We start from the raw sequence: 22,826 nt of genomic DNA, 5'->3' as shown, positions 1-22,826 counted from the left end.
GACTGACGCCTGGCGGCCCGGAGTTGCGTCGCATTGGTCATTGAGCCGTGAATCAACGTCGCCGCCATATTGGACCGGGCAAAAACCGCCTGAACGTATTTAGCTTTATAAGTGCTGTTGCATCTCTAATGTAATATAATTAGCTGTACTGAGCTTTTTGTTCTGTCGGTCAGAGCACAGGTTGTTTTTATAGGGCACAAAAGTGTTTAATGCCTTAGTCAGTTGTGTTTATTGTAGTCTATTATGATTATGAACAAATGACGTCACGGAGTCTGACGCACACATTCATCTGAACGCTTTATTTTTCTGTAAAATATGGTGAGGTTACAGTCTTAAAAAATGTTCTGTTAGATACTGTGTTTTAGGAACATTATTTACAACAAACATGTTTCTTCCCTGGTTATCAAAATGGCACAGATTAAAAGCAACAACTGTAAAAGTACATCTCAAAATAGAAAGAAAATATTTTCATATTTAACCAAGGCAAGAGCGAGGCCAAGTTACTGTAGTGACAGAGCTAAAGCGCAATAGGAGAATGTCAAAGTTGAGTCATTACAGGGAATAATAAGAGTCCAGCTGTTCAACAGCTCATTCTACACAGTGCAATGCAGCAGCAGGACATTAAACATCATCAGAAACATTCAAAAACAAAACCACACTCATGTCCTGTACAGACAGACAGTAAGACAATCTCATCTTTTATCTGTTATTCTAAGTCAACAAATATGAAGGACCAAGCGTATTCAGAATAAAATAATTGTACCACATCGATTATTGTGTGGTATGCTTTATTGATTTAAATACAAACCTATAACCGACTGTTTTTAATAGTTAATCACTCTTAATAATACCACGTATTCTACACATTTTGTAACTTTGTTTTCCCTTTCGTCTGTTGTAAAATATATTTACTGTAACATGTATTTAAGCTGCTTTGCAACAATGCAAAACTGAGAAAAGCAAGCGCTACAGGAATACACTGGCATTGAATGACTTTGGTCCTCCATATAAAATGTTATTGTTATTTTGAATGATAAATGTAATGTGAAGTAAACTCAACAGCAGCGTCCAGCGCCGAGTGTAACATGAAAAATCTCACTGGACACAAACACACTGACCCTCATCTGAGCTCCTGAAATGCTCTGATATCACAATGAAAGTTCAGGCACTGTAAGAATTAAAGCCCAACTCCTGCAGTCAAAACTCAAACACAACACACTGCTGACGACTCAAAGCGCGCGCGCACAGACACACACACACACACACAAAGGCAGCTGTACTGAACGCAACACACACACTTAACTCCCTCTTTTTCTATTTCACAAGATGATTTTGATCTGAATCAAACAAAACTGCAGCTTCTTCCTTAATATATAAATGTGTATTTTCATTTACAAATATATTTACGCACATATACATCAATAGCAACTCTCATTAAAAAATAAATCTTATAGTACACATTATTGAGATAAAAATACGTGTTCCTTTGAATATGGCCTTGCTCAAGAGGATATTCGTGCAAATACAGTCAGAGAGTGCAGACGAGAGGATTGCGGTACACCTGAGCACGCACGCACATATATTTGGTCATTTGCTTTTATACAAGCACAATAACACAAAGAGGAAATCACACAACATTCAGCACTACAGGTACCAGCTGAAACATCAGCTCACTACATACTTCATACTGCGCAGTATATACTGTACACTATTCTTTAAACAACGTTAGGCATCATCACACCATCAATGATTCAAACAGTCTACACTGTTCACTTCAAGTCAAACGTGGTCATCCAGTTATCGTTTGACTTGTAACATATGGCAGTCTGATCAATAAACACCTGATACTGCTTTACTGTTCATTTGTCAAACTAGAAACGGGAGGTGAGCAGTATTTCACACACCGCTCTCTTGTATACTGCACAATGTAATAAATCATCTGAGTGTCCATGCATGCATCAGATTGTTTACATACTATATACTGCAGAAAAGAGTAATGCTCACAGTTCACAAGCGCGTTCACACACACACACACACACACACACACTTGTCCCTCCTGCTGTTTCTGACCACACGAAGGACAAGTTAACACATTCATAAACACCACAGTCGTTATTTCAAATGGTCAGAGCGGAAGGAGTCCTCCACCGCGGGGTCAGCCAGCATCAGGTCTCCGTCCGTTAGCATGCCCAGACCCGCCAGTGCCAACGGGTCCATCCGCAGCGGGTCATCAGAAAACTGGTCCATTTCAAAGCCTGGCACAGCCGACAGGGCGCTGGTGATCTCCCTAGATAGTCCTGACGGAGAATCTCCTGAGGAGAGAGAAACTCGATTAGCATCTGATCATGATCAAATAAACACATTTACTTCAGCCCATCAGCACACGCTTGCCTGGCCTGCATCAGTCAATGAGCACACACGCACCTGTCAGCATGATGTTGTGGCCAGTGTGTTGTGTGTCTGTGTAACTGTAACACTGCATCTGTTGTTCCGTGGACTCATGCGCCCCCTGCTGGATGTTATAGGAACTGCCCTGACCATTCAATGGGGTACCGGAAACATCACGCTTCAAAGCCTCCCCCTGAGAGTCCAGACCCAACTGCACAACACAAATACAAGTCTGCTGTGACTGACCAATCAGGGCACCCGTGTGATTGTGTGTGTGTGCGCGTGTGTGTGTGTGTGTGTGTGTGACCTGTTGATTGAGGTTCTGGTTCTGTCGGCCTGTTAACTGAAGGGTCAGGTACGGATCATCCAGCAACGAATTCAGAAACAAGGTTTCCTGCGGGACACTCACACCATTACACTCCACACATTAAAGTCGGCATTCAATTAAAAATGCTTCTTCAAATCGATTTACACACTGGTGCAGAATTTATTATAAATAATTTGTCTGTGCACATCATTATCTTAAAAAATTCATTTGCACTTGTAATTTTTTATCAAAAACCTCCTCCAGCGTCGCGGTAAAGTGCTCCGACATATAGCGCTGTTGCGCTCCTTTCCCGATCCCACGCCCTCTCTCTCGCCCACTTCACTACCTGTACTCTCTACATAACAGCTGCTCAAATAAAGGCAAAAACGGCCAAAAAAAACTCCTCCCGCCCTGAAATGACCTCTCGTCACTTCTGGTCACGAGGAATGGCGCAAGGACGGGGCGACAATGAGTGACAGATTGCAAACTGGATTACAAATTTGACTTAATTTGGTTGATAACCCCCAGCTTTTAACCAGACCTGCAAACTCTGAAGCGGTGAAATAGGTGACAGCCTAATGACGGGTGGGGGGGTGGAGTACATTTCCCTCATCTCGCCATCCCAATGCTCGAAGATCGGTCCCTAAAATAATGATTAAATGTCATCTGTAAACTACAGCTTCTGCGCCTAAAACATCGGACGAATCAGACCCAAGTGTCTTACTCACTTAGAAGGGCAGAGCTCTAGAACTGAAAATTCGAAAGGCAGACTAGCTAAAGTCTCTCATAACGGCCGTTGCCATCACACAGGCAAACTGAATAATTAATATCAACAGCATTTTCTCTTTAAAAGAGAAAATTCGTCCCTTTCAGCATGACGTTTAGAACGAATTATTCTAGTTGGACCAAAAAAAAGACGATGCTGAGTCTAGTTGGTTTGCAGGTATTCTAAACAATGAATGAAATCAAGTCCCACCCCACACTTTCTTCTCATTTCAGAAGTTGCTTCACTCAGATGTCACGAAATGGAAATGGAAAAATCAATTTCAGTCCGACTTTAAGTACAAAGCGCTGGATTTTAACTTTGAACGTTATTTTAAAAATTGATCATTTGAAAATAATGTTCAGTAAACTAAAGGCAAACTCTTCTGATAGATGAGGTTTCAGATTTCGGGATTGTGGGATGTGAAGAGCTGACAGACTAAACACTAAATCCTGGAGATCAGACGAGAGAAATAAACATTACACGCAGTCCTCAGATTCACTCACATTATAAAAGTCCAGGTCAGTGCTGAGGGTCTGACTCATCTGCTGCTCCGCCGGGACAACCGTCTGCATGTCTGCGGGCCCGTCATAGCTCACAGGGTTCTCTCTCAGCTGCACATTACAGTTGTTTGACTTCTGCAGATTCTGCATGTTGTGCAGGTGAAGCGTCTGCGGCTGCCCGTATGAATACTGCGACAATCTCTGATCCACCTGCAGCTTACTGGTGTCAAGAGCTACACCCTGAGAGAGAAAGACAGATGTCATGTAAACCACACGTTATCAGACCAGCGCAGTTAAACCCGTGACATAAATGTTTGTGTGTGTGTTTACCTGCGTGATGGAGCTGAGTGGTGATGACACGGTAGGCGAGAACTGTTTGGGGTGATGTCTGCGTGTGTCCGAGGGAAGAACGACAGGGGACAGCTGCGCTCGTCTGCGGGGCGACGTGCTTAGCTGCGGCTGCCCGGGTATGCTGCTGTAAGTATTACTGGCTGTTGATTGGTGGGACTGGCCGCTGAGGGAGGAGTTACTGAGGGAGGAACGCAGTGACTGATTGCTGAACGATGACCTCAGAGAAGGGGAGGAGCTTAACGAGGACTGGAGGGAGGGATTGCTGAGAGACGAGTGCAGGGAGGCGGAGCTAAGAGAGTTGGGGAATGAGTGACTGCTGAGAGATGATTGGATGTTGGGGTTGCTAAGCGACGACTGGAGGGAGGGGTTGCTCAGGGCTCCGGGCAGTGACCGCTGCACACCTGAAGACAGTACAAGTGTAAAATGAAAAAATCATTTATAACTCGACGTCAATTATGCAGAAATGTGTGTAAACGCACCTGGAGAGTGGAAGGTGTTGATGCCCAGCTGGGTGAGGGTGGAGGTCAGGTTACCCGTGCTGCTGCCCCCGCTGAGGGTGGGGTAACCTGGCTCGTCGGGGTCCAGTGGGGTGGGCAGCGGTGACGGAAAGTGCAAACTGGTGAGATCTGGCAGCGAGCCGCCCGTATTCAACAGTGTTGATGTGTGGGGAACGCTGCCCTGCTGGTCTGGAGAGGGAAATACACTACAAGCACAGAACAGACAGAGAGAGAGAGAGAGAGATGCGTATGATCAGTCATGTTCAGTTTTTGCTCCATTTAAAATCATTTGGATATTAAAAAGTTAATGTTCAAGTTCATCACTTAGAAAAGCCAACACACAGAGCTGATAAAAACACAATATGGTGAGAGTTATATTTTCAGGAGACGTGTAATCGGTCAGTTAAACTCACGTAATTCCGGGCACCTCACAGGACTTTGGTCGAGAAGACAACAGTGGAAGCTAAAGAGACCAAACACACAAACATGTGAAGTAGCTGTGGAAATGACAACATATCAAAACGATGTTGATGATTATCATTTACTACGAACTAACCCAAACCATGACATCACACACGCACAAAGAGCAGAAGAACAAGTTTCATGTTTTAGCACCTTTCTGGAGTCCCAAGGTTTCAGAAGCGCTCTGTCATCTGGACCGTTCTCTTCGATGGGAGGGACGGGATATGAGAAGACTGCGGGGGAAACAGAACCTTATCATCAACTGACACACAACTCTCTGTGTGTGTGTGTGTGTGTGTGTGTGCGTGTTGCAGACACTGACCGCCACGTCTGCCCTGCGGAGTGAACGTCTGTCCTCCACCGAACGACTCACCAGCAGGTGGATTCATAACACTGGTGTGAAGCGCTGAGTCAGAGTTAGTTCTGCAGACCAGAGAGAGATGCACATACAGGTGATGTATAATATTTATTATACACTAGTGATGATTTTGTCATCAGCAGCAGTGATTTCACACATTGATGTGGTCGGTTTGAACCCCAGTAAAAAAATGCCTTTGAGAGTGACGCATGAATCATCTTCAGTGATTTATTGAACTGACTCACAAGAGTGATTTAACAGTGAATCATATTACAGTGTTCTCTTGAATGCCGAATGAGTAGGAAGAACAATCCAGACGCTCCAGAACTGAACATCATGAAACTCATTCAGCTCCAGTGACGCTGACGTAGAGAGAAGAGAGAGCGAGAGAGAGAGAGAGAGAGAGAGAGAGAGATCACCTGTTGAGTGCTGTGGTAGGAAGCTGATGGAAAATCTGGCTCTTGTCCGTGGAAAAGTTACTGTTCCAGTTCCTTCATGATTGACAGAAAAACGTCTGTTATTTCCAGATGTGAGAGAGAAATAAAGAGGCGAGAGAATCAGAGAAGCCGAAGAGAAGAACGCTGAGCAGAGAGGATGGACAGCAGAAGTGTTGAGCCGTTATGATGATGAGAAGTGAAAGGTGTTTATCTGTGTGTGTGTTAGTATTGCTGATGTCAATAGAAAAGATTTCAAATGATTTTTGATTTATCGGTGAAAGCAGAACATTTCCTGACACCACGAGACCAGAAGATTTCCAAACACAGAAAAAGATCTTCTGACAGGCAGAAACACACACACACAAGCCTGCTATTGACACGAGTCACAACCAATGAGAATGTTACCTTCTCCAGCTGGGGTCAGGGGGCGGAGACAGATACATAGAGGCGCTGTGAGAGCTGTCTATCTGAGGTCAGAGGTCAAGGGTGCAAACAGACACAACACTAAATCAAACATTCACACTGAACGTCCTGCGGTCTGAAGCATGTTTGAGTAAAATCGGTCTTCAAACGTTTATTCAGATTTCTTTTGAAATGATGTCGAGTCGTAGGAGAAGAAAACACTTCAACTGTTTTGTTTTATTCTACACAACAGAGGAAGTGGAATGAAGTAAATATGAAGCTTAACATGACTTGTTCGGTTATTAATATGATGATGATGACGACCGTCATGTCTCTCTCATGTGTTGTTGTACAGAAGGATACTTGTCTCCTGTAGGGTCTGCTGGGCGAGATGAAGCATTTGTCTCTGTGGACTCTCTCCACCAGACCATGATGTCGTGTGGATCGACAGGAGTCCAGAGGAGACTGAAAAGAGCCCTGTGAGAAAAACACACACAGGGGATCATACACCGGTTAAAACAATCTGGACCCATCACAAACATAAACACACACCTGCAGTTCTGACGGGTTCCTGCCGATCTGGTTGACGTTGGGTAGAGAGCCGCCGTAATACGGGCCCTGAGTTCTGGACAATCTGACTTTCTGTGCCTGAATCTGAAAAATCAAACCAGCAGCTGTACAGAGCAACTTCACCAGTGAAGGACACAAAACACTGAATGTGCTTCAATTCTAAAACAAGTGTGATCTGTTCTATTTTCTGATCTCAAACAGTGAATGAGAATAAAACTACACGGCATGTTAACACAACAACTACAAAACCTATTTGTAACATGGCTTCAGACAGCTCTGCACTAACATTTGTTAATCCAACACAAAGAGTTTCTTAAGCCCCATTCACACCGCCTGGGACGAGCAGCGGGCAGAGCGACACGATCTCCTTCATTTCAATGAAACTCGGCTACTTCAGTGGCACAAGCGACAGTGACTTTCGGCGACAGGTAGTGGGCGTGTTTAGCGACACGACAGATTTGAGAATCGCTCAACTTTATGCAAATAATGTGCGACGACCAATAGGAGTACAGCGGTGAGCTCCAGTCATCCGTCTCTCAGTTACTGCAGGGTTTGTTTGTAACTCATATTTAACACACATGTCGCACATATATGCGATAAAGTTTGGCAGGAACATTGACACAGAGCTGTGTGTTTGTGTGAAGTTGAAGAACTGGCTGTTCTACTGTTCCCACGATGTGAGTGATTATTAAATCTCATCAAAAAAGGAAAGTGCAAGAATCCTTCAGGTTCTGTCCTATTTTTTTTGTTGAAGCTTAATTTGTTGTTTGCTCATCTGCATTTCATTTATTTGTATTTATGCATGCATGGAAGTATAATGACTAGAAATGCTTGTAAAAAAAGACTAGAAAGGTGTGCCTTGCTTTAAAAACTTTGGGAACCACGGATTTAACTTGACATACTGTAGACGTTTAATACTGTTTTCTTAAAAATTAAATATATAGTGTTCAATGTTTTTCACCCATACATTTAAAAGAACACATTTTAATGTAGTAACCGTCGTACCGTGAAACCACGATATGTTGGCTTAAGGTTATCATTCCGTCAAAATCTCAGCTACTGTCTCGTGTGTGTGTCACAGACTTCTGTTTGTATGTTTAGTTTATATCTATTATGCTAATGTTGATGGATATAGTTCTGTCTCCGTCACAGTCCTTCATGCTTTATGTTTAAACACTTTAATGCGGGTATAGTTTCATTTTTGTTTGTCTGGGTTTCTTGTGTTTATATTTGATCAAATATATTTAACAATTCTAAATGATATAAACAACACACGCTAAAAATATTTTAAACTTCTTAAAGAGAAAAGCAGTGTGTTACTGCTCTAGTTCATAAAAATAAGTGGTTATACATACAGCACATGATTGACATAGTTGAGCGCGTGTGGTATCGCGATAATTCATCTGTATCGCGCTGCCCTATAACAACACAATAATGTAGTTATGCCAGTTTCATTAATATGCTTTCATACTGTGTATATATATATATATATATATATATATATATATATAAAACCTTTAATATGAATTGTTTTAATGACCCTCGCACTGCACATACTAAATACGGTGTATAAATATAATAAAGTATTACATAATGCGGTGCTTTAAGTGTGATTGACATCAGATAAATCAAATCACAACAGACATCACTGACCGTAAAACATCTATTATTCAAGATCATACATCGGTGACAGAACATAATTATCTTTATTTATGAACTTTTGATACGATTCGAATAAAATAAAAATGAGATAAGATAAATATGTGAGAGCTCGTGCTAATCTGTAGCAATGCGCTTCCTGTCTGTTAGTCTCAACAATCACGCGCACATTAAACGCGCATTCACTCATCTTTACTTTAATAATGCTTTTATTAACATCTGTTGTTGATCTACAGTCCGTTTAGCCGCTTTGCTTTACGCCGTTTTCAACGAATTCGCGTTATTTCATTAGCTTCCGTTAGCTAGAATGCTAACGACCTACTCGAGCGCGCTCCCGCCACCCCCGCGCGCGTTCCCGATATCAAGAGGTAAAACACGTATTTGACATTTTGAGGGGGTACCGGGACCCGTGAATCTGTGAGTGTGTGTGTTACCCGGGTGGATGTGAGGTCCATCATGACCTCTTGAAACGCCGCGGTTTCCTCCGCCTGTCTCTGCGTGTGCAGCGCGATCTTCTCGCTAAACTTTCGCGGGTTGGACGCGCCGTGATTCGGGCCCGGTGTCGGTCCGGGTCCGCATACTCCTGCAGCCCCTGCGGAGGACATGATGAACGAACCCGAAGTCCCGAAACACACTGATAATCCAGACACACACCGACTGACTGACACACCGAGAGACAGCTGAGCCCTCTAGGGGCACGAGCGAGACTTGCACGCATACACGCGCACTGTCACTCTCTGTAGCCCCATCCAGGGGCAGATTAAGGTGGTCGGGGTGAGACCCTCCCTTAGGGTTTACGTCGGCACGGTGTACGGTTTGCATGAAAATCGCGGGTGGCTGTCACGCAAACTCAGGTGCGAAGCCTGCGCATGCGCTGTAGCCGATAAGCGAGATTCTTCTTCTTGATTTTAACGGCGGCTGGCATCCAACGTAATAGGTGCGTTACCGCCACCTCGTTCTGAGCTATATACATTTACATTTAGTCATTTAGCAGACGCTTTTATCCAAAGCGACTTACAGATGAGGAAACATTGGAAGCAATTATAACAACATAGGCAACAAAATACATAAGTGCATCAAACTAGTCCATTAAAGCCTAGCACAGTATACAAAGCTAAGAATTGTGAGGTAAGTAAGTGTGTTTTTTTTTTAAAGAAGGAAAGGGAAGAGAATTAGAATAAATCAATCAGCAACGTGTTTACGGAAGAGATGCGTTTTTAGGCGTTTTTTAAAGATGGCAACCGAGTCTGCTGATCTTGTAGCAGCAGGTAGATCATTCCACCAATGTGGAACAGATCCAGTGAAGGTACGGGAGAGTGACTTTTTTCCTTTTTGGGATGATACCACTAGTCGTTGTTCCTTTGCAGACTGCAGTGATCTGGCAGGAACATAGATCTGCATTAGCCAGTGGAGATACGATGGTGCAGATCCGGTGTTGGTCTTGTAGGCCAGGAGCATTGAACTCTATGCGGGCGGCAACAGGGAGCCAGTGTAACCTGATGGAGATCGGAGTTACATGCGCTCTCTTCGGTTCATTGAAGACCACTCTTGCCGCCGCATATATTCTATCTATTGGCACAGTCTCCCTCATAAAATCATATCATCTTTCGTTTTTTTTCTTTGCCATGTAAAGCTGCTTTGGAACAATGCAAATTGTAAAAAGCTGTATATAAATTGAATTGAAAATCAAAGAAAACACTACCATTTATCTCACTTGACCATTTTATCAAACTCTCAAAATGTATTTCTTGAACTCGATCCTTCTTCCATCATACCAATCCTTTCTTCCTGTTGTGTTCTAGTCGCTACACTCAAGAATCAAATGTGATGTTGTTTCCTCCACTTGGCATTGATCACAAAGTCCATTTGGATGCTTTCCTATTATTTCAAGGTATCATGTCCTAGCATTACTCTATAAAATGTCACCTCTTCTTTCCTTGATTTGCCAATACATCTTGTTTTTTGACTTACTTTCATCACTACGCTATAAAGAAATCTGCCCTTTTATCATTATTCCATTTCACTTGCCATTCTAGCATCGCTTTATTCCATATTAAAACCTTAATTTCAGACTTAATTTCCATATTTATGATTTCTCTCTCTAATGCTTGTTTCGCCTACTTCCACAACCTCGTTTCCTTTTATTCCTATGTGCGCTGGAACCCATATAAAGCTGATTGCGTTTGGATCATTCCTGAACATATGTAAACTAAAAAATATATCTTGACCACATGATTTAAACAATCTCATACTCTTTAAAAGTGATATTGAATCAGAACAAATTCAAATGTTCCCAGGTTTATTTTCCTCTACCCACTGCAAGGCCAACAGTACTGCTGCCATTTCTACAGATTATTTGATGTTCGCTTTGCTACTTGTGTACAGATCCACTTGTTGACACTTCTGTTATCGTGTCTGTATTTGCTGATATATGCTGTGTGTAAACTGTAATACATCTGCATTCAAAATGGCTTAAACACTAATGCACACACGTTTATTGACATGACCAAGCTGAAGATGAAATGGAGACTGTATAAGGAAACCGAACAGAAACACAATTCACTTTTATTGTAGCTTTTGCAATTCACTCATAGTATACTGTATTGCTCAATCAATTATGAACTGAATAAAATAATACTGAACAGACAGTTGAAAAAAACTGCAGAAAATATTTTAAACACTGAAACGAAAGGATGAAGCTGATAAAGGATTGTTGATGCCGGGTTAATATAATGAGTGCTGCACAGCTCAATTCAACTCATCTCACGTCTCTTACACCGCAGTGGCCAAAAGTCATGTGAAGGAAACATATTTGTCCAATATTAACCTTTTAATGATCTTGAATCTACACTCCTAACATTCTTCTCAATGCTGAACTTCAGTTTACACGCCAAACTCAACTTCCATACTGTTATACCTCTCAAAGAGTACACTTGAATAAATGCTTGACATGGAATGACTACACCTGTGTGCCTGCTTCTGAAACACAGCTCCTCGACAGACGTTTATGTTTGAATGAATAAAACACCAGTAAAGACTGCAAAACCAGTTAGGAGAAAAGCTACTTTATGGATGCGATGCTTCGGAGAGGCCAGTCCCTGACACATCAATCCCACGACGGTGACATTGATGAAGATCCCTAATGTCAGACCCTCTACCGCAGAATAAACCAGCTGGACCTGAGGACTGGTCTTCATCTCGGCTAGGACGCCGGCGAGCCCCATCCCGACTGGACACATGACAGAGAAGAGAAGCAGAGCGGCGGCCACTGCTGTCCGACGGAGATCATAATGAATCAGTCGAAACGCCAGACTGACGGCGATGATTCCCTCGTGGAGAACCGAAGCCAAACAGATGTCCAGGAGACGCTCTCGTCCCAGCTGCGCTCCTACGGTCAGACCCTCAAAGACGGCATACGGACACAGACTGAACAGAAGAAAAAACACTCGCAGACCGACGTGCGTCCTCACGTCCTCTGGACAACAGGATCCGTCCGTCCCTGACGCTCGTGTCCGGCTGAAGACTTTGCAGGACTGTTGGTAGGACTGAGCAGAATCGAGCAGAGCTTCCTTCTCATAGGACAGATCGCGGGACTGGTCTCTGAAAGCCAGCAGGATTTGTTCTACCACAAAGGCGACCAGGAAGCCCATGACCAGAATGAACTCGGGTAAGGGGAAACGAAGCTGTTGACAGATCGGCATGCGTCAATCGTGAGCTCAAAATAATTGAATTGAAGTGCAATGGCACGCAGACTCACCGTGACCCCCAGACGGCTGAATGTCTGTGCCGTGTTGTCCAGGTAAACTGGGAGCCGCTCCAACAGTGCAGTTGCTAGAAAAACCCCACAGGCAAAGCTGGACATCAGACCGAACGCTCGGTGTCGAGATCCTTTAACACAGATGAGAATCATACACACGGCTCCACTGCTACTGAACACAACACACACACACACACACACACACACACACCTGAATCTGAGGTGAAGAACACAAGCCGTCTCATGATCCACAGTGGACCGAAACCACACAGAACACTGACACAGAACACAACTGACAGAGACGACAGTCTGATGTAGAGCTCAGGTACAACAGACACCTGTGAGATCTGATCTGAATCCATCATCACATGATTTCCATCACACCTGAAACACAACCATAGGCTGTTTATTCTCTCTATAATGTTTATCATGTCACAGCACCAGTTGATGTAAATAACAGAAACTACGTTCTTCAAGAAAGAATGTCTCACATCATTATAGTTGTCAGTTACTTACCAATAAAAGTAAAGTTTAGTTCTGTGTGTCCAGGATGATCGACTTTTCTCCAGTTTAAACTTTTCCCACCTTTAAAAGAGCCTTAACACAAAGAAAACACACATCGAGACATCTAAACAAACTAACGGTCACTATCACTTCTGCTTACATAATACTGTAATAATATATCATTAATATAAAACTGTGTTAACCTCGTTTTAAATCATTTGTATTTACATTATTCGGACTTTGATCGAAGCTTTATGCCGAGGTTTGTTCCAGTAGTGGGCTCGAGCTCAGTTCCTGTTTTCGGGAAGCGGTGAGTCACTGTTCACTGAATCAGATTCATTTTAAGAAGTGATTCAGTTGACCGAATGTTTGGGTGTTCAATTCAGTTCTTTTTTTATTCATTCATTTTCAAGCATTACACTTATAATTAACCACAATAAAAAAAGAACATAATAAAATCAATAAAAACATACAGACTTGCCAGGGTTAACAAAAATAAGGAAGACACAAAGGAGGAAACAGTTTTCAAATAAGTAGAACTTCAGATAGTTTCAACATATTCATCCAAGTCTTCTTTGAACAAAGAAAATAAAAGTTTCCTAGCCAGTTAATATTTGTTTTTGAATGTGAAATTTAGCTAACAAAAGACATAAACTAGTTTGTTTAAATTCTCTTGTATTTTCTTTTGAATAGTCAAACAATCCATAGAAAGCATCTTTAAAACAAAAAGAAAAGTCACTTACAAAATAAGATTGGATAAACACTAGACTGATCAACACTTTTTGGAGTAGGTGCATTGCCAAAACAAAATGAATGAACTCTTCTTCGACAGATTGACAAAAGTACTACTTTCATGAAGATTCAGTTCAGAGGTTTGACTCATTCGCGAATCGGATCTAGTGATTCAGATCAGCAAAACTGTTACTCTTTCAAACTGGATGGTGACCTGCAGCAGATGAGGCTGTTCTAACCGGACACACAATCTCATCAGACAACAGAGCGCAGACCAAACTCACAAACACACTTAAAATGCATTTAGGTGAAGAACTCTGTTAATCGCTGTGGAAGCAGAGCACACGAGCAGACATCTGTCCGTCAAAAAAAAACGACCAGTTAGCAAAGCTCGTCAAAGAGCATTCTGATTGGTCCATACTCAGCAGCGCAAAGAAAAGTCATGTACGTCACATGACAGCTACGCGTCAATACGTCAGTAGTTTAAACTGCTAAAATCACATTCGAGTAATGATGCTGCAAACTTGCACAGTTGTAAAGATGAAACTACACGGCGGGAAATTAAAAAGCTAAATGACTTGTATTTGTTCTTGGGGTGTAAGTTGTGGGAAGTGTGTCGTTTCTTAACTCCGCCCACACGCGGATGTGAATCAATAGATCCAGAAGATCCGGATCCTCAGTGAGGAATATCCGCGTTATAGCCTCACAGTCACAGCAAACACGCGAGTGAAGAATGCGTGAAGCAGATATTGTGTCCGGGAGCATCACATCCACCGAGAAAGTGAGTCAAATTCCGCAGGAAACTATTGAAGCACAATATGCGTTGACGGCTCGTTTCAGACACAGATTTGTTTGGATGCTGCGGTCTCTTTCTCATTTGTTTACTCTGCGTGTTGGATTCGTTTACTTTCTGTATTCTTAAGCAAAACCACGAAACGTTATTTATTATATAAGCGCATTTAGTCATAAAAGCTAAAGGACTTGTTGTTTCATTGTGTGTAAAGTGAAGAACAGCTTTCTCTTTTTGCTGTGTGTTGTTGAAACTCTCAACAGGATCTGACAGATTGCTGCTCCTGTCACGTGACACAATACTGTTACTGTTGCCTGAATGTTTGTTCATCTGTCTGAAGCTGTGCAGGAGTGGGAAGCACTATAGAAATACAATTGAGTTGAATTAATGGACGAGTAGTTATGTGTCACTGTGCCAAATATTATCTTCTAGGAATGTAGATTTGCTTATGTGTATAGCAGCAGCAGTCGTGTTTAAGAATCAGCTAAACGCACATCTCCTCCGTCAACATAAGACCCATTAGTACAGTCTTCTGCTTCTTTTCTACTTTCCTATCCTCCCAAAAAAGAGATCTTCGCTTCCTACCCTGTGTTAGACTCACCGAGAGCTGGTTTTAATGCACCTATGCATTGTTGTTCTTTTGTTGCACAAATTGCTTCTATTGGTTTCCTCTACTTTATAAGTCGCTTTGGATAAAAGCATCTGCTTAGTGACTGAATGTTAATGTAAATATAACACACACACACACACACACACGTTTGCTGTATTCCTGTAGCCTATTAAAACTTCCCGTCTGTCTGTAAATGTTCCTCACTGTATCTAACAGTTAAGAAAGTTTCGAATTTTTATTTTTATTTAAGTAATTTATACAGCACAACATTTGTCTCAAGGTGTGACCACAGGTGAAATTCAGCACATTTACTGTGGACTAGGCACAGGCCCGTATGTGATTTTGGCGGTATAATAACCTTAATCAACACGGTTTCATGGTATTACACTATTACAGCACTAAAATGTGTTGCATATAAAACAAAACACTTTTCAACTGGACACAATACATTTCATTTTGAACCAACATATAGAACATGCGCTTTACAAAATAAAGCCTTCAAATTACAATAGGCAAGGCAAGGCAAGGCAAGTTTATTTGTATAGCACATTTCATACACAATGGCAATTCAAAGTGCTTTACATAGAAGAAATTAAAAAATCCATTTGATAAAACAGTTAAGAAATAAGAAAAATAAAAGTAACCAGTTAAGAATAAAAAAATAAAATAACATAGTTTAGAAGAAATAAGAAAAATAAAAATTAACCAGTTAATAAAATAAAATAAAATATAGTTTAGATTAGATAATCAATAAAATAAAGTACAGCACAAACAGTGGGACGGTCAGAGGCACAGTGGCACATTAATCAAATGCAAAGTTAAACAGATGTGTTTTGAGTCTGGATTTGAATGTGACTACTGTGTGAGCACATCTGATCTCTTCTGGAAGCTGGTTCCAGCTGCGGCTCGCATAATAGCTAAATGCAGACTCTCCTTGCTTGGAGAGAACCCTTGGTATTTCTAGCTGATGCCATCCTAATGACCTGAGTGTTCTTTTGGGTCTGTATTCAATGAGCATATCTGCAATGTATTGAGGTCCTAGGCCATTGAACGATTTATATACCAGTAATAAAACTTTAAAATCTATCCTATATGTAACTGGTAGCCAGTGTAAGGACCTGAGGACTGGTGTGATATGATCATATTTTCTGGTTCTGCCGCAGCGTTCTGTATGAGCTGCATTTGTCTTATGGTCTTTTTGGGGAGGCCAGTAAGGAGCCCATTACAATAATCCACCCTGCTGGTGATGAAAGCATGCACTAGTTTCTCTAAGTCTTGACTGGAAACAAAACATCTAATTCTTGCAATATTTTTCAGATGATAGTATGCTGATTTAGTTATTGCTTTGACATGACTACTGAAGCTAAGGTCTGACTCTAGAGACACACCGAGATTCCTGACTTGATTTTTTGTTGTTTGACCTTTAGAGTGAAGGTACGCGTTCACCTTGAGAACTTCATCTTTATTTCCAAACGCAATGACTTCAGTTTTGTCTTTGTTTAACTGAAGAAAGTTTTGGCACATCCAACTATTTATTTCATCAATGCATTTGAGCAAGGAGTCAATGGGGCTGTAATCGTTAGGCGATAGGGCTAAGTATATCTGTGTGTCGTCTGCATAGCTGTGGTAAGCAATTTGGTTATTTCTCATTATTTGGCTCATTGGGAGCATGTACAGGTTGAATAGGAGAGGCGCAAGAATTGAGCCTTGGGGGACTCCGCATGTCATGGATGTCCACCTATACTCACATAATAACCTCTTGCTTCTAGGTATGACCTGAACCATTTTAGGACTATCCCAGAAAGCCCCACCCAGTTTTCCAGCCTGTCTATAAGTATGTTGTGATCGACCGTGTCAAATGCAGCACTGAGGTCAAGTAGGACCAGCACGGATAATTTGCCTGAATCAGTACTTAAGCGAATGTCGTTTACTATCTTAATGAGCGCTGTCTCTGTGCTGTGATGCGGGCGGAACCCAGATTGAAAATTGTCAAAGTATCCGTTTGAGCTTAAGAATTTGTTCAGCTGGTTGAAGACAACTTTTTCAATGATCTTACCTATGAAGGGAAGATTTGAGATCGGTCTATAGTTGTTTAATATGGTCTTATCCAGATTGCTCTTTTTCAGGAGGGGTTTGACAACAGCAGTTTTCAGGGAGTTTGGGAAACTTCCAGAGAGAAGTGAGGCATTTACCACATCTAGGAGATCTGCTTCTAAACAGTTTAACACACTTTTGAAAAAAGATGTGGGAAGTGCGTCAAGGGCGCAGGTTGATGTTTTAAGGTGTTGAACGGTTTCTTCCAAATTTTTGTCATCAATTTCTTCAAAATCAGACATTGTAACTACTTTCTCAGGTTGTGGTGTGATCTGCCCGACCCCAGCGCTACTCAAGGATGTGCTGATCACCTTTCTAATATTATTGATTTTATCAGAGAAGAAAGATGCAAACTCACTGCACTTGCTGTCTGAGAGCATTTCACTGGGAATCTGGCTTGGGGGGTTTGTCAGTCTGTCTACAGTAGCGAAAAGAATCCGGGTGTTGTTTAAGTTGCTGTTTATAATATTTGAGAAGAAAGTCTGCCTAGCTTTGCCTAGTTCCATATTGAAAGCATGGATGGTGTCTTTGTAGATGTTATAATGGACTACAAGTTTTGTCTTCCGCCACAAGCGCTCTGCTTTTCTGCATTGTCTTTTCATATTTTGCACCGCTGTTGAGTTTCTCCAAGGAGCTTTTTGTCTACCACTCTTCCTGATTTTCACAGGTGCAATATCATCAATTACACTTTTAACCTTCGAGTTAAAAGAATATTCTTTCAAAAAAGATTTCTTTGTCATATATATTAGACATAAACATCATACATCGCATTACATGATTTAATTTTTCATTATTCTGTAAACACAGCTCATACCTTAGAAACGGTATCACAGGAAATGTTAGTGGTTTTGATTACCTTAACCCTTTAAACCTCGGTATACCTTGAAGCCAGTATTGGGCCCATGCCTACTGATGACTCAATATGGACTCAAACTCTCTTATATCTCATGCAATGACATTCAGACATTCTTCATTGAAACCTAAAATAATTTTAAACCACTGTGGATAATTGAGTGGATTCAATAATATTTTTGTTGATGTAGAATGGAGAAGATGCTGACGAGATCTTGGAAGAGTCTCAGATGCTTCTGGGTGACCCGTGTTCTGGGATTCTTTACCCTGGACTGGAAACCTGGAACACTGAATCACATTGTGTGAGTATTGCTCTCATAAACGATTCACTGAATCACATTGTGTGAGTATTGCTCTCATAAACGATTCACTGAATCACATTGTGTGAGTATTGCTCTCATATACGATTCACTGAATCACATTGTGTGAGTATTGCTCTCATATACGATTCACTGAATCACATTGTGTGAGTATTGCTCTCATATACGATTCACTGAATCACATTGTGTGAGTATTGCTCTCATAAACGATTCACTGAATCACATTGTGTGAGTATTGCTCTCATAAACGATTCACTGAATCACATTGTGTGAGTATTGCTCTCATATACGATTCACTGAATCACATTGTGTGAGTATTGCTCTCATATACGATTCACTGAATCACATTGTGTGAGTATTGCTCTCATAAACGATTCACTGAATCACATTGTGTGAGTATTGCTCTGATAAACGATTCACTGAATCACATTGTGTGAGTATTGCTCTCATAAACGAGTCACTGAATCACATTGTGTGAGTATTGCTCTGATAAACGATTCACTGAATCACATTGTGTGAGTATTGCTCTCATAAACGATTCACTGAATCACATTGTGTGAGTATTGCTCTCATAAACGATTCACTGAATTGTGTGAGTCACACACCTGTATCCTGTGGTAAAGCATCACTCAATGTCTTACAGAGTTTGAACCACAGTGATTCTGAAGAGGTTCTGAACGCCATAAATCCAAACGAGGTTTACACATCATCAGCAGCAGGCGTGCAGGAGGTGTTGTCAGAGAGCGATAGCGGACTGTCTGAGGATCTGTGTTCTGATGGATCGCATGAACAGAAGCTTAACGTCCAGCAGATGCCTGCCGTCTATCAGGTGGTTTATGACATCAGCAGTCTGGGGGCCGTTATCACAGAACGGGGGCCGCCTCATATGGACGTCATCTCTATACAGCTGGGTGACTATCACCTCTCTTTACTTCACTGTCTGTGACATACGTGATGATGTCAGATGTATGTTTACTGATGTCTTCTCTCTCTTCAGACGACTGGAGCTCTCAGATGATGATGTCAGATTCCTGTGTGGTCAATGAACTGGTGTCACCGGTCAAAATGGAGAATGACGACACACAACAAACACACACGCCAGACAGCTCTTTGGTACTGTTTTTCTATGATGATGTTGAGTGTTCCGGAGAGCCCGTGTTGATTGAGAATCTGTCCTCAGGTTTATCCTGACCTTCAGCTGACAGAAGAGGAACAGTCACTTCTGAATCAAGAGGGAATCGCACTGCCCAATAATCTGCCCTTAACTAAGGTCACATGTGTGCTGTGTGTTGTGTTGCGTGTGTGTTGTGTTGTGTACAGCACTGACTGAACTGTGTTTGGATCTTACAGGCCGAAGAGAGGATCCTGAAGAAAGTAAGACGGAAGATTCGTAACAAATTGTCAGCGCAGGACAGTCGCAGAAGGAAGAAAGAATATATCGACGGTCTGGAGAGCAGGTGACATATTGACTCCCTTCCTGTGTCAGTCAAATCTGTCTGTCTGTCTGTGTGTTTACATTCATGTGTGTGTGTGTGTGTGTGTTTTAGGGTGGCTGCCTGTTCAGCTCAGAACACAGATTTGCAGAGAACGGTGGAGCAGCTGGAGAAACACAACATGTACGTGTAATAGAGAGATGTCTGCAGCAGCACATGATGTCACAGCTTGCTTGTAAACAACTGTTGAATCTGTTCAGAACACATGATCCAGTTTTCTTGATGTGCCGTGTTTTCTCTTGTTGATGAATCAGTTGCATGTGTTTGGTCGCAGGTCTATTGTGGCTCAGCTGCACAAACTGCAGTCTTTGATAAAGCAAACAACCACGAAAGCTGCGCAGACGGGCACATGTCTCATGGTCAGATCGGATCTCTTGAACATCAGATCAATCTTTTAGTTTGAGCAGTGATTTAATGTGTGTGTGTGTGTGTTTTCTCTCTTCACAGATCATCATCTTCTCTTTGGGTCTGATCATATTTCCCAGTTACAGTCCGTTCAGATGGCGCTCAGAAGAGGACAGCTACGCTCCATCTGCCGGTGAGACAAATATCATAACATAAAACCAATAGTGTTGTCACGCGTGAACTGTAATGAGTGTTTTTTCCTCGCTGCAGTGATGTCCAGAAATATCCTGAATGACGTGGCCTCTCTTTCACTCTCTGAGGATGTGGGGCAAAATGAGCCGATGATCTCAGAACCTCTCACAGATCACAGTCGATCGGACGCGGTGGATGTGAAGTTGGATGTACCGCAGGTATCAGAAGATGTGGCGGTTCAGCAGGATTTAGTGCTGGAGAACGACACCGCCGTGACTAAGGGAAACGCAAACACTCCCGCCGTGGGTTTCGTCACACCTGTGGTGACAGGAAACGCAGCGACAGACGCAGGCAAACCTCCACACGCTGATGAAATGTGAAGAATCCATCAGTTTAACCCGGCGTGGGCTGTTGCTCTGGGTGTGGCCGTTTCTTTTGTGCGAGTGCATGTTTGAATGAAAGCCATCATGTGTTTGTCTGTTGGCTGTCAGTCGGGTGGCTTTATTTATTCTCGCTGGTGTTGAAAGACCGTTTAAGGTGTGTTTTCTCAAAATTTCTGCCTACTGTAGTTTGTTTCCCTGAAATCCTTTCATGCAAAGCAAAATGTACAGTGTTGTTAAGCCCATGCCATGGTGAAGTTTTGAGAACAGTTTTTAACCATCAAATCAAATCAAATTAAGATCCAGTTAGAATGCAAACACTATAAAGAGTGTAAATAACACTTACACTGTTTTTATATAATGTACTGATCCGTCTGTATCTTGTGAATTATTTGACATGTTATTGGGCTTTGCAGTTTCATATAATAATCATATAATTGAAGTTTTATTTAATGACTTTTTGTTCACGAAAAGCTTTTTGTTTGTACACTTTTGTTCTTGATTCAGATTATCTGAGGATGTAATGAATTCTTATTTTGTCATTTGGTGGAAACAAATGTAAATCTGAGAAGAAGAGACACTCACCAGACTGTAAGTCTGGAACTACTTGATGAGAGGAGCTTGAAACTCAAAGCTGTAAAAAACACAAACGAGACATACAATTACAGGGAACGTCCAACTGCATAACTATAAACACAACTTCATGCAAAGTATGAAATAAATACACAATCCGGAATGTACGCAGATATATTTATTTAAAAATATGTCAGCCCTTGTGTGTTTTAGATCTGTTCTGAAGATAAGTTATAAGGAACAAAGTGTCTCAGTAATAATCCTTTGATCTATGAAACACATGATAAATATAGAGTGTCTGTACTCTCACAGACAATTGAGAAAGAGATATCGCAATCCTTGCTTTTCCAGAATGTGTTGTGGAGAAGATGAAGAGTGAAATCCAGAGTCTTCCTCATGCTGAGCTCTTCATCAGATGCTGATGTGCTCAAACACATTTATATGGGATGAACGAATACATCAAATGAGAATAAAGACTTCTCATAAAGATTTCAGCCTTCAGTAAAAGTCTTATTTATGAGCCTTTAATAAGTTCATGTAGAAACAGGATTTGTGTGTGACGCCTCTAATCTTCTCACACTAAAGCACTGTGACCCTATTACACAAAAGAGAAAGTGAATGTTGATGGTGAATTGTGGGATACACTCAGTAATATAAGGGCCATTCATCTAAATATTATTGATAAAAAAGCATGACCATATATTTATTGAACTTATACATGAATTGTGACTTGCTCTTTAAAGCTGGCTTCAACCGAAATATATGTATAGCCTTTATATTTTTGAAGAAAAGCCTAGTTTTTAAATGAAACAACCTGATTCTATTGTGTCACCACTTTCATTACAGTGAATATTTGAATAGTTGAAGATTAAACTGATGTATCCATAACCTTTCCAATGATTTAGACCCAGAATGTTTCCGTTTTCACGCTTTTTAAATGTCGTGTACACAAAGGTTTAACTGTAAACCATCACACAAGTTTCCCATAAACGTCTCATTGAAATTTTCTAATTTGAAACTATATCTGAAATGTCTGTTTAATGTAGTTCGGTCTGTTTCCACTAGAGGGCGATGCACGTGGAGAAATTGGAGTGTGCGTGCGTGTGTGTGCGTGTGTGTGCGTGCGTGTGTGTGCGTGCGTGCGTGTGCGTGTGCGAGCGTGCGTGTGCGTGCGTGCGTGCGTGCGCGTGCGCGCGTGCGTGCGTGCGTGCGTGCGCAAGTTCGTGCGTGAGAGAGAGTGTATGTGTTTGTGTGTTTGAGTCAGTGTGTGTTTGAGTCAGTGTTTGTGTGTGTCAGTTTGTGTATGAGTCAGTGTTTGTGTCAGTTTGTGTATGATAGTGTGTGTCAGTGTCAGTTTGTGTATGATCAGTGTTTGTGTGTGTCAGTTTGTGTATGAGTCAGTGTTTGTGTGTGTCAGTTTGTGTATGAGTTAGTGTTTGTGTGTGTCAGATTGTGTATGAGTCAGTGTTTGTGTCAGTTTGTGTATG

General features: G+C 41.7%; 3 protein-coding genes across 8 annotated transcripts; 1 reads left to right on the top strand and 2 right to left on the bottom strand.

Annotated features, from left to right (window-relative positions):
• Nucleotides 1-278: 278 nt before the first annotated feature.
• LOC306901558 (CREB-regulated transcription coactivator 2) lies at nt 279-9,638 on the bottom strand. 5 transcript variants are annotated; one of them, XM_079469404.1, is made up of 14 exons: nt 9,132-9,579; nt 7,021-7,122; nt 6,832-6,945; nt 6,472-6,533; nt 6,049-6,120; nt 5,594-5,694; nt 5,425-5,504; nt 5,223-5,272; nt 4,792-5,015; nt 4,292-4,713; nt 3,965-4,201; nt 2,696-2,782; nt 2,425-2,599; nt 279-2,312 (listed from the first exon to the last, which is right to left on the bottom strand). In XM_079469404.1, the coding sequence occupies exons 1-14, from the start codon at nt 9,300-9,302 to the stop codon at nt 2,113-2,115; spliced, it is 2,097 nt and encodes a 698-aa protein (XP_079325530.1). In that variant the 5' UTR covers nt 9,303-9,579; the 3' UTR covers nt 279-2,112. The 5 variants fall into 5 exon arrangements, with proteins under 5 accessions (XP_079325530.1, XP_079325531.1, XP_079325527.1 ...); XM_079469405.1 differs by lacking the exon at nt 6,049-6,120 and having other exon boundaries at nt 9,132-9,638; XM_079469401.1 differs by having other exon boundaries at nt 2,425-2,782; nt 9,132-9,413.
• Nucleotides 9,639-11,245: 1,607 nt separating this feature from the next.
• Nucleotides 11,246-14,116, bottom strand: slc39a3 (solute carrier family 39 member 3). 2 transcript variants are annotated; one of them, XM_079468585.1, is made up of 6 exons: nt 13,702-14,116; nt 13,187-13,283; nt 12,971-13,051; nt 12,666-12,838; nt 12,455-12,585; nt 11,246-12,380 (listed from the first exon to the last, which is right to left on the bottom strand). In XM_079468585.1, exons 4-6 carry the CDS (start codon nt 12,817-12,819, stop codon nt 11,703-11,705), a joined length of 963 nt encoding a protein of 320 aa, XP_079324711.1. In that variant the 5' UTR covers nt 12,820-12,838; nt 12,971-13,051; nt 13,187-13,283; nt 13,702-14,116; the 3' UTR covers nt 11,246-11,702. The 2 variants fall into 2 exon arrangements, with proteins under 2 accessions (XP_079324711.1, XP_079324712.1); XM_079468586.1 differs by lacking the exon at nt 13,702-14,116 and having other exon boundaries at nt 13,162-13,275.
• A 36-nt stretch (nt 14,117-14,152) lies between these two features.
• On the top strand, nt 14,153-22,361 carry creb3l4 (cAMP responsive element binding protein 3-like 4). Its single transcript, XM_079468668.1, has 10 exons — nt 14,153-14,471; nt 18,228-18,338; nt 19,000-19,267; nt 19,354-19,469; nt 19,537-19,626; nt 19,707-19,813; nt 19,904-19,972; nt 20,124-20,208; nt 20,297-20,387; nt 20,465-22,361. Exons 1-10 carry the CDS (start codon nt 14,424-14,426, stop codon nt 20,764-20,766), a joined length of 1,287 nt encoding a protein of 428 aa, XP_079324794.1. The 5' UTR covers nt 14,153-14,423; the 3' UTR covers nt 20,767-22,361.
• The last annotated feature ends 465 nt before the right edge of the window (nt 22,362-22,826 follow it).

Source organism: Barbatula barbatula (assembly GCF_947034865.1).
Source record: "Barbatula barbatula genome assembly, chromosome: 12".
Classification (NCBI taxonomy): domain Eukaryota; kingdom Metazoa; phylum Chordata; class Actinopteri; order Cypriniformes; family Nemacheilidae; genus Barbatula; species Barbatula barbatula.
This window is presented reverse-complemented; position numbering and strand designations above follow the sequence as displayed.

What these genes read in the sequence shown, in the direction of transcription:
- LOC306901558 (XM_079469401.1), bottom strand. Translation starts at nt 9,302, where the DNA reads ATGTCCTCCGCAGGGGCTGCAGGAGTATGCGGACCCGGACCGACACCG. An exon ending in TGGACCTCACATCCACCCGG is followed by an intron (nt 7,123 to 9,131) that starts GTAACACACACA and finishes TTGATTTTTCAG; the next exon opens with ATTCAGGCACAGAAAGTCAG. An exon ending in TGTGAGGTGCCCGGAATTAC is followed by an intron (nt 5,016 to 5,222) that starts GTGAGTTTAACT and finishes CTGTGCTTGTAG; the next exon opens with TGTATTTCCCTCTCCAGACC.
- slc39a3 (XM_079468585.1), bottom strand. Translation starts at nt 12,819, where the DNA reads ATGATGGATTCAGATCAGATCTCACAGGTGTCTGTTGTACCTGAGCTC. An exon ending in GTTCTTCACCTCAGATTCAG is followed by an intron (nt 12,586 to 12,665) that starts GTGTGTGTGTGT and finishes TCTGTGTTAAAG; the next exon opens with GATCTCGACACCGAGCGTTC. An exon ending in TCAGCCGTCTGGGGGTCACG is followed by an intron (nt 12,381 to 12,454) that starts GTGAGTCTGCGT and finishes ATCTGTCAACAG; the next exon opens with CTTCGTTTCCCCTTACCCGA.
- creb3l4 (XM_079468668.1), top strand. Translation starts at nt 14,424, where the DNA reads ATGCGTGAAGCAGATATTGTGTCCGGGAGCATCACATCCACCGAGAAA. An exon ending in CGTCATCTCTATACAGCTGG is followed by an intron (nt 19,268 to 19,353) that starts GTGACTATCACC and finishes CTCTCTCTTCAG; the next exon opens with ACGACTGGAGCTCTCAGATG. An exon ending in CAGCTGGAGAAACACAACAT is followed by an intron (nt 19,973 to 20,123) that starts GTACGTGTAATA and finishes GTTTGGTCGCAG; the next exon opens with GTCTATTGTGGCTCAGCTGC.